The sequence below is a fragment of the Gracilinanus agilis genome, chromosome 1 (assembly GCF_016433145.1).
Source record: "Gracilinanus agilis isolate LMUSP501 chromosome 1, AgileGrace, whole genome shotgun sequence".
Lineage (NCBI taxonomy): Eukaryota > Metazoa > Chordata > Mammalia > Didelphimorphia > Didelphidae > Gracilinanus > Gracilinanus agilis.
This window is the reverse complement of record NC_058130.1, coordinates 14,912,815-14,927,395: the sequence shown is the minus strand read 5'-3', so window position 1 is coordinate 14,927,395 and position 14,581 is coordinate 14,912,815. Positions and strand designations below refer to the sequence as shown.

Sequence of the window (14,581 nt, the reverse complement as noted above, 5' to 3'; positions counted from 1 at the left end):
CTGAGGACCACGAGGAAGGGGAAAGGCCGTCGGGCTTGGTATTCAGGGATCGCCGTTAACTTTGGGGAGAGCAGTGAGGTCAGCAGTCAGAGTTCAAGAAGAGGGTGGAGAGGTGGGGGATGCTCACTCGCGTCCATGGGGATGGATGGCTTAAGGGAGGAGAGGCTTTTTTTATTTTAATTTTTTTTTCAATGACATGTAGGACCAGTTTTTGACTTGTTTTCTGACATTCTGTGATTCAAATTCCCTTCTTCCCTCTCCCTCTCCCAAGGCAGTAAATAGTCTGATATAGGTTATACCAGTTCTTTCATGAGTAGAGATTTCCTTACTGCTCATGCTGTGGCAGGAGACACAGATCACACATACTAACTAGAGAAAGCTCATGAAGGAGATAAAAGATGGCCTGCTCTGATCCGCCCTCAGACTCTCGCTAGATGGCACTTGGTAGCACGAGTTCCTCAGGGTATCCTGGGACCTTGCTTTGCCGATAAGGGTTTAGTCTTCGCAGTCAATCACTGTAGACTCTGTCCTCCTGGCTCTTCTCACTTCACTTTGTATCCATTCAGATAAGCCTTAACGGCTTTTTCTGAGCTCACCCTGCTCATTGTTCCTCATGGCGCGATAGTTTTCCATCACAGCCATAAACCACAGCATATTCAGCCATTCCCCAGCTGATGAGCTCTCCCCTCAGTTTCCACTTTTTTCCACTACAGAGCTGCTTTAAATATTTTTGTACTATAGGCCCTTTCCCCCATCTCTGATCTCTGGGGTACAGATCCACGAGTGGTGTTGTTGGGTCAAAGGGTCAGCATAGTTTGATGGCCTTTTGGGCATGGTTCCATATTGCTGGAGGATGGAACTGTTTGTAGGCAGAAAGGAAGCAGCCAGGAGACAAGGAAAGACTGAAGATAAGTAAGAGAGTGGGAGAGATAGATAACACAATCTCTGGGAAGAAATGGGATGGAAGGGAATGACCCATGCATGTGGGTGGGGCTTGACTTTGACCAGGAGAAGGGTCCCCTCTTCATCTGGGAGAGGGGCAGAAGGCATCTGGGTGATGGGAGAAGAGGGAGCATGGAGTAGATCCAGGGCTTCTGACTAAAAATCATGTATTTTCTGTTAGCTTCTCTGTTCTTATGTCAGGAATTGAGGTTAATCTTTTAGCAGGTGTGAAAGCTCATTTAGAAAATTATGTCCTGTAGGCGACCATTAAAGAGTGCATTCCTAGAACGTTTGGAAAGCAATAGAATTGCAACTCGTCTTCAAAGAAAAACCTGAAGCCAGGAGATGGATGTAAGAAGGGGAGGATATCAGAGACCAGTGAAAGCACCGAAAATCGGGAGGCGTGTTCTGTGTGTGTCCCTGCATTGTATAGTACACAGGGAGGAGTGAAGTGTCAGACTGGCAACGTAACCAGGAAGCATCCAGGTTCTGAATGACTACAAACCCAACAGGATTCCAGAAAGAAAGCAACCAAGAAAACCAAAACAGCTGCCACCCTCATAGGCCCGCTCTCCCCTTTCTGTAAAATGGCAGCAGCCCCATCTCGGCACCGGCAAGGAGCATCGCCGCAGAAGCGGGAGCCCTGCTCAGTTGGAAGCTGGCCAGCATGTGAGGCTTCGGTGTGTCGTGCCACCATGATGGAGGAGGTTCACCACAGGGTCTGAGGAAGGATTCTTGTTGGAGGGGGATGTTCCCCGAAGAATTGTGTTCATGGCTGACATTGGTTGATTGCCGGTGCTCCGAAGTGCCTGTTGACACAGGAAAGACCCATCGGGGAAACATTGCTGTGACCCAGACTTCTGCGCAGGTCTGAATGGAGGACACAAAGTTCATTTACTGACCCTGAGCTTCCCAGAACAGCAGCTCCCCATGATTTTCCTGCCCCATCACTGGTTCTCCCGCCTCATGTTACAGTGCTGCCATTTTCCTCATTCTACCCAGGCTCAGAATTTCCTCCCCAACCCCATTTAGTGATTCTTCAAGATCTTCCTGTCCTTCCTTCCCTCCCTGCCCTATCGACATTCTCTTTGTCCATTCTTCTGGCTCCTCCCTTGTCTGAGCCCTCGAGACTTGGTCCTTGCAGGGTGGCCTTCATCACCCCGCAAAGCCTCCCATCTCTCTTCCCTCTCATGTCGGATGCCCAGGGTTCGATCAGGCTCTGTTCTGGCTCCACAGTCCTGTCTCGCTCTATGTAGTTCTGCGCCCACCCTTTGCCTAGAACTTCATGGTCTTTCCTGGGCGCCGCTCCCTGAGGACAGAGAATGGAGGACTTGGGCTTCCGGGCATCCCTGGGGCGCGGACTTCAGGAACGCGACTCTAGTCAAATGTGGTCCTTGAGAAGACGTTCTTGGTGCCGAGGGCTAGCAGAGAAGAGAGAACAACCTCCGAGTGGGATCCCCCAAAGAAGACAAGCAAGCAGGAGTGGGAGAACTTTGCCTGGAAGAATCAGCGGCAGGACTCAGACTCTGGCTCCCCTCGGAGGCGTGTGTGGGAGCAGCAGAGGTGGGGAGGCGCCTTCACGAGAAGTCACTAGTAACGTCCCTGGAGCCCCCTTCCTAGGAAAGGAAGAAGCCGGTCCCCAGCCGCCATTTTAGAGATGGGAACAGGGGTCTTAGGCCGGCTACGGCTCTCTTTTTATTAGTTGTGCTGATGCGCGATTTTCAGCCTCCGTCCTCACCTCCCTGGACAGGAGGGACATGGTCGCCCCTTGGGGATGTGAAATCCCAGAGCCCGCCCCGCCCCCACCCCGGGGCTGTAGCGAGATTTTTCCTAATGCTTTTGGAGAGGAATGGACATTCCCTGGTAGTACTTGCCACCAGCCCACGTTTTTCTGAATGTTGCATTATAGTCAGGCTTCCCGGTGCGTGCCAGCCCGAGTACCCGAGCCATGACCATAATTAGAAGGCTTTTTACCCTGAAAGTTGTCTGTGGAAAGAACTTTGATTTTTCTGCTATTAATGCCCGTATAATTTCTTTCTATAGTTTCAGTTATTTTTACTTATGCCTTAGCTTTAGCAGGAAAAATGCTGCCAAGTAAAAGTTTTCCCTATAATGGGGTAATGTAACTTTTTATGCAGAGAGAATTAAATGTAGAAATTCTCAATATTTTAAGGGCAGCCATACTTTTTGTACTACTATTGCTTATTTTTTAGAAACTTCTCATTGACAGGCAGACAAGTTCAGATAATTAATTTAGAGCAACTAGCAGAACAGAAATATTGAGGAAATATTACAGATACAAATCAGATTCCAAGAGAGGTTGGAATTTGCTGTGAAGAGACAGCCCTCCCTGCTTGTTAGTGAAACTTGGGAAGTTAAACGCTGCCCCCTCCGTTCCACACGTCATGCATGCTGATGGCCATGTTGCACTCCCGCCCCAACTCCCCTGCCAGAAGGCCAGAGTCTTCCCTGTGCTTAGCAGAATGGCCCCATCTGGGCTCGGCACAGGACCCCCCTCCCCCTCCAGGACAGTTCCTGGATGATTAAGGGCTTCGTTTCTGTCTTTAAAACCTCTGGAGTGATTTCAGGCTTCGTGGAGACGTGTGTGCATGTTCCAAAGTGAGGGAGACCCTAAAATGCCCGTCTTCAAGAATGCTGATCTCGTGTGAATCTTTGTGGTCTTTTCTGTTATCCGTTGTCCCGGCCAGGGGTCCAGGGCGGCTGGAGGAGCCTTCCCTGGCTGGCCCTGATGCCCCGCCTTTTACCTTCTCCGCAGGATTCTTTGGCCGCCGTGGAGGAGAAATACAAGAAAGCCATGGTCTCCAATGCCCAGCTCGACAACGAGAAGAACAATTTGATCTACCAAGTGGACACGCTGAAGGATGTGCTTGAGGGACAAGAAGAGCAGATGGCGGAATTCTACCGTGAGAATGAGGAGAAATCCAAGGTAAGCCTCCTCCATGGCTGCTCCCCCTCACCTGGTGGCTTGGGGGAGCCTTTGCTCTGCCTGCTTTTGAGCCCTGGCCTCTCAAGCCAGAGGTCATTGATCTGACCGTTGGCGGGTGCCATCGGCCCATCATTCCTAGCTCTTCAGCACCTGGAACCCCTCCACAAAATGCCAAGTGTCCTGGCCTGAGAAATTCTGGTTTTTTTCCTACACTCTGGGGCTTCTTTGGTAACAGAGAAACTTCTTTAGAAACTTCTCATTGACAGGCAGACAAGTTCAGATAATTAATTTAGAGCAACTAGCAGAACAGAAATATTTGAGAAAATACTAATTAATTAATTAATTAATTAATTAAGGAGCATCATCCCACTTGGTTAGAGAACAGAACTTGCCTGGTTTCTTGAGATTAATGAAGGGTGGAGGTGGAGGAACACTTTTCAGGAAGTTGAAAAGAGTCTTGGATCTTTGAGTTTCCAGGCTATGAGTGCAATGTTTGAATGTACAGGAGAGAAATAACCCACGGCCTAGTGCCTTCCAGGGTTAAAGAGGCAGGCTATCCCCCGAGCTGCGGTTACATTCAAAGGGCCTTGGCGTGAGGCCCTGGAGGTGACCCGACCTGAGACTTCTTTGGCCCACATGCAGAGTAGCGGCATTCCCAGCTCACAGTACCCGAGAGGGTGGCCCAGTCAGCAGGATTGCCTTTAGTTTACAGGTGAAGAAACTGAACCTTAAGGCCTTGGCCAGACTGGACAGCCTGGAAGTGGTGAACCAGCACTCCAACCCGCATCTCCCTGACGCCAAGGCTGGGGCTCCTGCTTGTGGGCTGGACAGTGCCGATGCCCGATGGCACCACTGTCAGGGGCTACTAGAGACAGAGAGTCATGCTGGGTCATGTTGGGACTTGACTCCTTACCGTTCTGCCGTGGGGCCTCACAGATGAGCTGCAGACCAGCACATGGACGTGCTCCTGGCCCCCTGCCTTAGTCTGGAGGCTTCGCCAAAGAATGGGGCTGCTCGGCCGCACTGGAAGCCCGCGCGCTCGACAGTGTGCACATTGTTCCTGGGGGAGCAGAGGCAGCGAGGGAAAGGGGTTCTAGGACATAGGAAAGGAAGGACGCTGGGCCAGAGAGCGCTGGGGAAGCATCTAGAAAGAGACCAGATGGGGCAGTTTGGAGGAAGAGCCTCTACGAGACAGAATTAAACTAGGGGTTTGGGACTGTCATGCCCACTTTGTAAAAGACTTTAGTGTGAATCCTTTTGTAAAGGCCATTCACTGAGGGAAAGAGAGACAGAAGTGGACCTGGGAGGAAGGGCCGCATGTCTAAAGTCTTTTTTGGTTTTATTTTTTTTTTTAGTTTATAGGTCTATAACAGAGGTGTCAGACACCAGCCCTTAGGGACCCTTTGGTACCCATGAGGGGCTTCATTTCTGTTTTAGTTAATACGACTATTGTAAAACATCTTAAAGTATTTGTTTAAAATTTATAACAAATCTAATTCAGTAGGTAACACCAGGGGTAGCTAAAGTGGCTCAGTGGATAGAGAGCCAGACTGAGAGATGGGAGAGGTCCTGGATTCAAATCTAGCTTTCGATACTTCCTAGCCATGTTGCCTTGGGCAAGTCACTTTACCCTTCCCTAATTGCCTAGGTCTTCAGCTTTTCTACCTTGAAACCAGAATTTAGTGTCATTTCTAAGACAGAAGGTAAGGGCATTTTTTTCTTTAATAGTTAACACCAAGCCCTTCCCCAAATGGTCAGATACTCAAGTGTTGGCCCCTTGAAGGGTATGAGTTAAAATTTTTTTAATTGAAAAAAAGGGTCTTGAAGGTCTTGAAGACCCTGGCTCTGTGTTTCAGGGATTTAATGATGATTTCTCAGACTTTGTATTATTATTCCTTCCTGAGGCAAAAGGCTCAATTCCTTTATAAACAAAAGTTGCTGGGGGAAGTGGCCATGGGAGGAGCCCGAGGGTGAGCCAAGTGTTAGAGATCCCCATTCTTCTTTCCTCCTTATCCTCCCCTGGGTCGCCTCCATTCCTGGGGGATTGTGGTGGGCCTCCCCCAGGGCCTCAGCCTGGCTTTACCCTCGAGAGGGAGCAGCCCCCTTCCTAAGAGTAAATCTAACTTCATGGGGAAATTTGTCTCTTGGCCCACTAGAATTGTTGACTTCCTCATTTCAAGGTTAAAAGTGAATCCTTGCATGATGTCAGGTTAGCATGTGCGTAAGGCCTAGCGCGAAGGTTCCTCATTTAACCCCATTTTCCAAAGTGAATCTGACGTCCTGAGGAGCAGTAGCCCAGGGGGCAGCATCTCCAGAACTTGGAGGCACCCACAGAAGCTTCTGGCTCCCAGCAGGCGCTCGCCCGATCATTAGCTCGCTCCCACTTCCTTCCCCTCAGAGCCCTGGGCTACACGAGCGAGTGGGCCCAGCAGGTGGGAGGGGAAAGAGCTCCCTGCAGCCCCTGCAGCTTTGGGCCCACTTGGAGGGTCTAAGAGACAAAGTCAGCCCAATGTTTGGGCCTTCAGCTGCAAGTGGAAGCACAACTGGGGGCCGGGTGGGCTCCAAGAGGTATGTGCTGTGCGGGGTGACGCACCTTGTCTGTCTGTTAACAGGAGCTGGAACGGCAGAGGCATCTGTGCACTGTGCTGCAGCACAAGATGGAGCTGCTCAAGGAGGGCCTGCGGCAGCGGGATGAGCTGATCGAGGTAGGGGGCGGCTGGGGGAACATGCTGGAGCCTCAGGCATCTTCTCTGGGCTCCCCTCTGTCCCCCGAGGGAGCCCGGGGAAGACAGCTGGACTCTATGGTTCTTGGTGCCCCACAAGCCTTTTCAGCTTAGAAGGGTCACATGTTGAAGGTTCTCCTTGTTTTTTTCTCTGGTTAGATGAAGCCTATCATCCATGTTCTCTATCCTGGTCATCAAAAGCAGATTTCTCTCCTTGGATAGCTTCATTTTGGCCTTAGTGCTTGGCCTGCTGACCTTTCATCTTGATTTCCTCTCCTTTCCTAAATGGAGCAGTGACTGCCTAGAATTTGTGCAGTCAACAATGGCACTAGTGATTCTTAGACTGCTTGTCAGAGCCAGGGCCTGGGATAGCTTGGGGTTATTGGACCACTTTCTGCTCCAGTCATTGGGTTTCCTGCTGAAATGCCTGCCTTACAGCAGACTCCAGGATGGCCACCGACAGATGGGGTGTCTTCTGAAGGCTGGCCCCTCTGAGCCACTTTCCGAGACTCCCACCAACGCCTAAAGGGCCATGATGCCCACGTTATCCTATTTGTCTTCCTTAAGCATTTGTATCTGTGGCTCCTTAGAAACTCACAGTTTGTGAGATGAGTGAGCTCCGATACATTCCAGATTTGTTTGGGGGGGGTTTCTTTATTGAAGTATCATTTTCTTAATGCCCTCCTGCCACTGTTTTTGTGCCCATGTATGATAACTAAATCTCCTCCTTCTGGTTTATACTTAGAGATTGGATATAGGTATAAGCCCATGTCACCAGTGGGGAGGAAAGAAAGCAAACACGCTTAGAAAGGAGCAGGGAGTCATCCAGAAATCCCCATCCCCATCCACCCCAAGACACAGGGCCTGGCTGTGGAGTGGCTAAGAGGATCCATGCCGGAGGACAACAGGGCCACATTCTCACTTTTAACTGACTGCATCGCTCCCAGGAAGACATTGTAGCCAAGATGAGAAAGGGCCTGGTCAGTGGTGAGGTGTCTACAGGGGTCCATTTTATTGGCTATGCAAGTGGAGACCAAAGGCTACTAAAGGCCTCCCAGCCCTTTGTTCTTCTAAAAATCACACTCCCAAAGAAGGCCATGTACTTCTGCCTTTGATGGTTAATCCTCTGTCCTTGAGAAAGAAAGGTTCAAGCTTCTGTAATAGCTAGGAAACCTCTCCATCTATGCCTAGAGAATAGACATGGGTCTGAGGGACTCTTCCCCAGGGCTTTAGGCTATTCTTGGCTCCTTTGTTCTATTTTGAAAGGAAGGAGGGAGGGAAGAAGAAAAGTCACCCGTCATGGCGCCAGCTTCCATCTTTGTCCTTGGCCCTCCTTTTTTAGAGACATTCAGAGTAATTGGTGTATGGTGATGGCCAGAACTCAGCGCTTGGAGCTTGCTGGTTGGGGGGTTGGTCCTTTGGGTAGTTGGTGACCTCGAGTAAAGCCCTCTGCCCTCGGGAGCTCTCCTTGCCCTCCATGCCCTCCATGAGGCAGCCCTGTCCCACTCTGCTTCGCAGCCTTGTCCTCAGTCACCCCTTGCCATTTGGTTTCTTTTCTGATTTCCTTGACCCCTTGCCTCCTGTTTTCTTTCTGCTTCTTGGTTATTTCTTTTCCCCTGCAGGAGAAGCTCTGCATGCAGCAGAGAATAGACACCATAACCAAAGAGTTGTTTGACCTCCAAGAGACACTTATTTGGAAAGATAAAAAAATTGGGGTAGGAGAAGAAATTGGGCTTTGGGGAAAGTCAACTGATTTGGAACAGACCAATATGGTTTTAGTTTTTCATTTCCTAAAAGAAAATGTTCACTGATTGTACCCACATGTTCAGTCATCATCAGATGTGGGCCTCTGCCCCCCAGAAGGACCACTTAGCAGGTACCATTTAGGGCTAGAGTGCCAGGGCAGAGCCAGCTCTGGGTTTGGACCATTCCATGGCCAGCCACAGGGGTCTGCTAAGAAACGAAGCACAGAATGGGAAGTGTTTATCATCACATAAAGCTTGTGGCTGAAGTAGGAAGATTTAAAATATGTCCCCAAGAACCGAAAGCCAATCCGAAGCCTTGATTTTAATGTAAGAGAGACCAACAGGTTCGGGTTTTATCTTTGACTTTGATTGGCATTTAGGTAGAGCTTTTCCTCCCCCATTTGATCAGGGGCCATCTTGGCAGCAAAACCCTTTAGTCAGTAAAAAGGGAAAACATTCTCAGGTGGGCTTTGGCACTTCCGTGGGCTATGTCTGCTATTTACTTTAAATTTCATCTGCCCAAAAGGGGCCCCTTTGGGAGTAAAAGTTTGGAGAACCCCACTGAGCTGCCGATGACAGCAGAGTTAGGACTCATGGCCCCCAGCATTCCTAAATTCTGAAATGGCCTCGTGGAAGCCGCTGCCTTCTCTGAAAGTCAAAGTGAACTAATGAGCTTTCTTAACACAAGGGGAATTCTTGTCCTGAGAGCCATGGGGGGATCTGCTTACATGAAAGAAGCCGTAAATCCCCATCTACATGCACACGCCTCAAGCTTTAGTTTCGGTCTTTGGATTTGGATGCTTAGTGAGTTTACCAGGCCTGTTTTCTGTCCATAGGCCAAGTTCAGTATGGGTCTGGCTGTCCCCTCTGCCCTCACCCCCAGCCTCCTTCAGCTGGTCACACATCACTGCTCTCTGCTGCAGAAGGCATGTTAAGGCTGCCCACTGCACCTACCCAACCAGAGATTGGGTCATATTCTTTGAGAAGGAAGCTTCTTTTTCTTCAACCCTTACTTTCTGCCTTAGTAACAACTCCAAAATAGAAGGGCAAGGCCTGGACAAGTAGGAAGCTTAAGTGACTTGTCCAGTGACAGCCAGGAAGTATCTGATGTCCTCCTGCCTCTAGGCCTCATGTTCTATCCATTGAGCCATCTCACTGCCCTGAGAAAGGTTTTTTCTCCAGTGTGGACAGATTTATGAAGGGTTTGACTTTCCTTTTAGAAAACCTTGTACACACTGACTTCTGCCTGCCATGTGTCTTGTTCTCCAGGCTTGACAATGATAGAATTTGAGGTTAGATAGAAGATTGGACTCAAGAAGCAAGGACTGGTTTTTAAGATAGTTCTATTTTGTAAGTAATTGTTTATTTGCAAACACAAGATCAGTGGTAATGTGGCCAGCAGAGTACTTGGTGCCGGCAGGCCAGTTTCAATTTCTTTGATTCCATCATCAGGTATTTTAGGAGGTTTCAAACTTCCTGGTAAAATGCATGGGCACCTTTTTCTATTCCATCTGCAATTATGGGAAGATAAAAGTGCAAATCCATTAAAGAAATAAACAAACAAGCACCTGCCGCACACTCTGCAAAGGAGAATGGGGCCAGGCTTTCCTACCCTTCCTGCCACCATATTGGTCTGTTCCTACATAACCCTGCCTGCCGCCATATTGGTCTCTTCCTACATAACCCTGCATGAAGCCAGCCTTCCTCTAGGAGTTGTCTCAGGAAAGCATGTTGTTGGCTTCGTGGCCATTGTCCCATCGACAGAATTGCATGTTCTGCATGATGCTGGCACCGAGATATTCTCTGCTGAGGCCAGGCTTGTGGGGAACTTCCATCAGACCTAGGGAAGCTCCTTTGTGGTCTGATTGGGAAACCTGTTGGGATGCCCCAGACCCCGACTGAGTGCTGAGCAAAGCCGCCCTGCCCACGGGAGCTTCCTCTCCTCGTGCCACGTGTGTCCGCTGCTGACAGATCTGTCTAAAGGGGAACCGTGGAGTCTCTTCTGTGTTCTGAGCTGTCACCTCCCCAGGGCTGGGCTGATGCTGAGTGGCCTGAGGAGCCTCCTGGCAGGGGTGCGCCGCCCCACTTTGGCCATCCAGCTTTCACTTCACGAGAGGGGCCGAGAGCTTCATCAGGAGGGGCTTTTCCCTGCCAGGAATGCGAGGCGAGGTGAGGCTGCCTCGATTCTACTCTGGTGTCTGCGAGGGGCTCCTGCGGTGCTTCCTCTGGAAGCTCTGGGGAAGGCCCTGGTGGGCACCAGGTGGTGCTGCGGTTGCCATTCACAGCTCGGCATCGCCTGCCCGTCTCAGAAGGGAGGCACTCACTGGCCATTTCAAAGCAGTGCTTGTATATGAGAAAAACAGATGATGATGTGGTTGTTTTATTAGCCAAAGTAAATTGTACTAACCCCATGCCAGTGGCTCCTCCGTGGGCCACCCTGGGGATCTGCAAAGGTCCCTGGGGTGCACGTAAAATAATTAGCAGCTAATGAGCGGGGCGAGCCCTTTCTGCCAGGGTGGGGCTGGTTGTGGGATCAGAAACCGTGGGCTCGCCCCAGTTCAGCCAGCCTCTCTGGGGTTGCTGGGATGTTGTGGGCCTCCAAACCAGAGGCGATGGTTTCCATCCGACACACGCTGAGCGGTCCGAATGCTGGCAGACGCAGAGCACTGCCGAGGGCCCTGTGCTAAGCGCTGCACCAGCCCATCTCCTCAGCGGCTCCCCACAAGCCCGTGGGTGGGTGACTGATGGAGGAGAGGGCCAGAACCGAGCCCCACCCGTGGTCCCCCCTTGCTGCCTCACCCCATCACGTCCCCCGACTTTGAGCGGTCAGCCAGGAGGACTAGAGAGCGGGCCGTGAATCTAGGCCTGGCTTCACCTTCCTCTTCCCATCCTTTCTGGTCTGGAAGAGAAAAGCAAGCGTGCTGCATGCTCGGCGTGGGCGTGTGTGTGAGCATGGCCTGGACAGCGAGCTTGTGCATGAGGGCTCTGCCCGGGGCCCAGCAGGCTCCGGGGCCCTGCCGCCGCTCTCTGTCACTGTCTCTCTTCTCTCCCTGTGGCTCGGACCCACCCCAGGCCCTAGAGAGGCACAAAGAGTCCTTTGACTGCCTTAGGAATGAGCGAGATGTGCTCAGAGAGGAATTGGCTGAGCTGAAGGAAACCCTGCAGACCGGACAGGTAGGTGAGCTTCGTCCGGCCGTGGGCAGCACTCCCGGACGGGGCCCGGCGGGCACCCAGGCCCGGCCCCCACGGCCCGCCGCATTGCCGGACGTCTCCCGTCCTTGTGCTCTCGATCGTGACTTTTGTCGGTTTGTTTTCTTTCAGAAACACGGCTTGGTTATAATCCCCGACGGCACTCCAAATGGCAGTGTCGGCCACGAGCCCGTGGTGGGCGCCATCACCGTGGTGTCTCAGGAAGCAGCGCAGGTCTTGGAGTCCGCAGGGGAAGGGCCTCTAGGTAAGGGCCGGGCCTGGGGTCAGAAGAGCCAGACAGAAGCATGGCGGGAGTCCACGTGTCCTCCTGCATCCCCCGGCCGGCTTCAGGGCCCCTCGGATCCCCCAAGCAGCCCGGGACCCCCATGTCTTTAGTAAGACAGCCTAGTTGGTTGGTTTGTTACTGAAGCCTCGCCTTGGGTCCTGGTGCTGCTCCCAGGACAGGAGAGCAGGAAGGACTAACGATGGGCCTAGCACAGGGCCTGAGGCCAGATTGGAACCCAGGATGTCCGTCTCTTGGCCTGAGATAAACTCTTCTAAGTGGGATTCTGTCAGGATTGTAGGGTCGAGTCCCTTCTGCCTGCTGTGAGATGTTCACTAAAGAAAGGGAGTAGCCACAGAGACTGACAAGGGGGCCAAGCAATGCTCTCCATCGTCTCAGAGATATTCTGGGTTTCTTTGAGACGTCGTGAGGAACAAGAGAGGCTTGGCAGGGACCGTGGCGGGGGTAGGGGTGGGGGGAATGCGCAGTCAGGTAAAGGGAATCCAAAGGGGCCTTTGGCAAAAGAGGGGAATGAGGCCATAAATTAGGACCAGGCAGGGGTGGGAGAGGAGAAACAAGAGGCTCCTCTGCGAGTCTGAGGTTTGTAGGGGAAATCAGCCCATTGCCCACTGGCCAGGGATCCACCAGGCTGCCGCCACCAAGGAAGAATTTGGATTTTAGGTGCTCATTTCTGCTTCTTCCTGTTGTAGGTGTGGGGGTGCCAGTCAGGCACCTTGGGGGGCCCCTATTCCACATACTTTTGAAAATGTCTTGTTCTCCCTCTCTGCCTGCTCCGCCTTGTCACTGAGAGAAGGATGAGGGCCTGGATCTGATCTCTGAAGTCCCCCCTCACACTTGTCATATTCCCTGTATAAGGGTTAAATTTAATGGTTAAGTTTTATGAAATTATGTGGTTGGCAATATTTATTACATCTCAAGTCAGAAATTTATTTACAAATATTTACAAAATGGAGAGGAAACAATAAAGTAGATAAATGTGAAGAGGTTAGAGGTTATCTATCCTAGAAACCTAAATGTTTACTCCGGGTCTGCTTAATCCAGGCAGAGATTCATTAGCTCTCAACCAGGAAGGCAGGTGGTGAGTAACCATGCAGCCTCCTCCAAGATGGAAGCTAGTCTCTCCAGAAACTAGGAAAGGAGTCAGCCTTTCACTCTCCCAACAAAGTAGTCCAGGAGTCTGAGTCGAAGCCAAGCTCCAAGCCCACGATCCAAGCGAAGCTCCCTGGAAGACTCTCCCCAGTCAGAAGACTATCTCCAGAAGACAATCCCTTCAGACTATCTTCTCAAAGACAATCTGCCCAGAGGGAGTTGGGGCTTGCTTTTAGGGTGACTTCTCTTCCCTGCCCCTCTTCACAGGGGCCAGTCACAGTTTCTAAACTGTCTGCACTGCCCAGGGGACAATGTCTCACCTTCTGAAGCTTACGTTCTCACCTTCTGGAGAGGTGAATACTCATCCTGGCTGATTGAGTCTCTGAGGGTGTGAATTCACTAAGTGGTTTTAGTCCTCCACCTGGTTCAAGCTTCTGTTGATTCAATCAAAAGGTAGACAGAGAGTGAATCCTGTCTTCACAATTTAGAGAGGTACTTAAGTTAGTGTTAACTCAGGATAGACAACAGAATAAAGAATTCTCTTTCACAACTGTAGCATTCTTGCTTAGTGGCAGGATTTCTGAAGCCAATTTTTTGAGCCTGTCTCATTTGGACATGAACAGCCCGGGGGTTACTGGGTTAACTTCCTTCCTACTAAAGGGATGATGTCCATTTTTAAAAATTTTTATTTTTTAGAAAAATTTTCCATGGTTACATGATTCTTGTCTTTACTTTCCCCTTCACCACCATTCCCATATCCCACGCACATTTCCACTGGTTTTAACATGTGTGATCAATCAAGACTTATTTCCATATTATTGATAGTTGCATTGGTGTGGTCATTTCGGGTCTATATCCCCAATCATGTCTGCATCAACCCATGTGTTCAAGCGGTTGTTTTTCTTCTATGTTTCCTCTCCTGTAGTTCTTCCTCTGAATGTGGGTAGCATCTTTTCCATAAATCCCTCAGAATTGTTATAGATCATTGCATTGCTGCCAGTACAGAAGTCCATTACATTCTATTTTACCACAGTATATTGGTCTCTGTGTACAATGTTCTTCTGGTTCTGCTCCTTTCACTCTGGATCCATTCCTGGAGGTCTTTCCAATTCACATGGAATTCCTCCAGTTTATTATTCCTTTGAGCACAATAGTATTCCATCACCCGCATATACCACATTTTGTTCAGCCATTCCCCAATTGAAGGACATACCCTCATTTTCCAGTTTTTTGCCACCACAAAAAGCACAGCTATAAATATTTTTGTACAAGTCTTTTTATCTATGACTTCTTTGGGGTACAAACCCAGAAGGGCAGGCAATCTTTTAGATCTCTTTGGGCATAGTTCCAAATTGCCATCCAGAATAGTTGGATCAGTTCACAACTCCACCAGCAATGCATTAACGTCCCAATTTTGCCACATCCCCTCCAGCATTCATTACTCTCCCCTGCTATCATTTTAGCCAAACTGCCTGTTAGGTGTGAGGTGATACCTCAGAGTTGTTTTGATTTGCATTTCTCTAATTATTAGAGATTTAGAACACTTTCTCATGTGCTTATTGATAGTTTTAATTTCTTTATCTGAAAATTGCCTATTCATGTCCCTTGCCCATTTATCAATTGGGGAATGGCTTGATTTTTT

At 50.1% G+C, this 14,581-nt stretch overlaps 1 protein-coding gene across 1 annotated transcript in view; it reads left to right on the top strand.

Annotated features, from left to right (window-relative positions):
- The window catches only part of LRRFIP2 (LRR binding FLII interacting protein 2), a 66,602-nt gene that overhangs the window by 41,814 nt on the left and 10,207 nt on the right, over window positions 1-14,581 (top strand). The window contains exons 18-22 of the mRNA XM_044675548.1: window positions 3,719-3,889; window positions 6,502-6,594; window positions 8,235-8,327; window positions 11,430-11,531; window positions 11,679-11,811. Coding sequence (XP_044531483.1) covers window positions 3,719-3,889; window positions 6,502-6,594; window positions 8,235-8,327; window positions 11,430-11,531; window positions 11,679-11,811 — 592 coding nt within the window. The remainder of the gene's footprint in view (window positions 1-3,718; window positions 3,890-6,501; window positions 6,595-8,234; window positions 8,328-11,429; window positions 11,532-11,678; window positions 11,812-14,581) is intronic.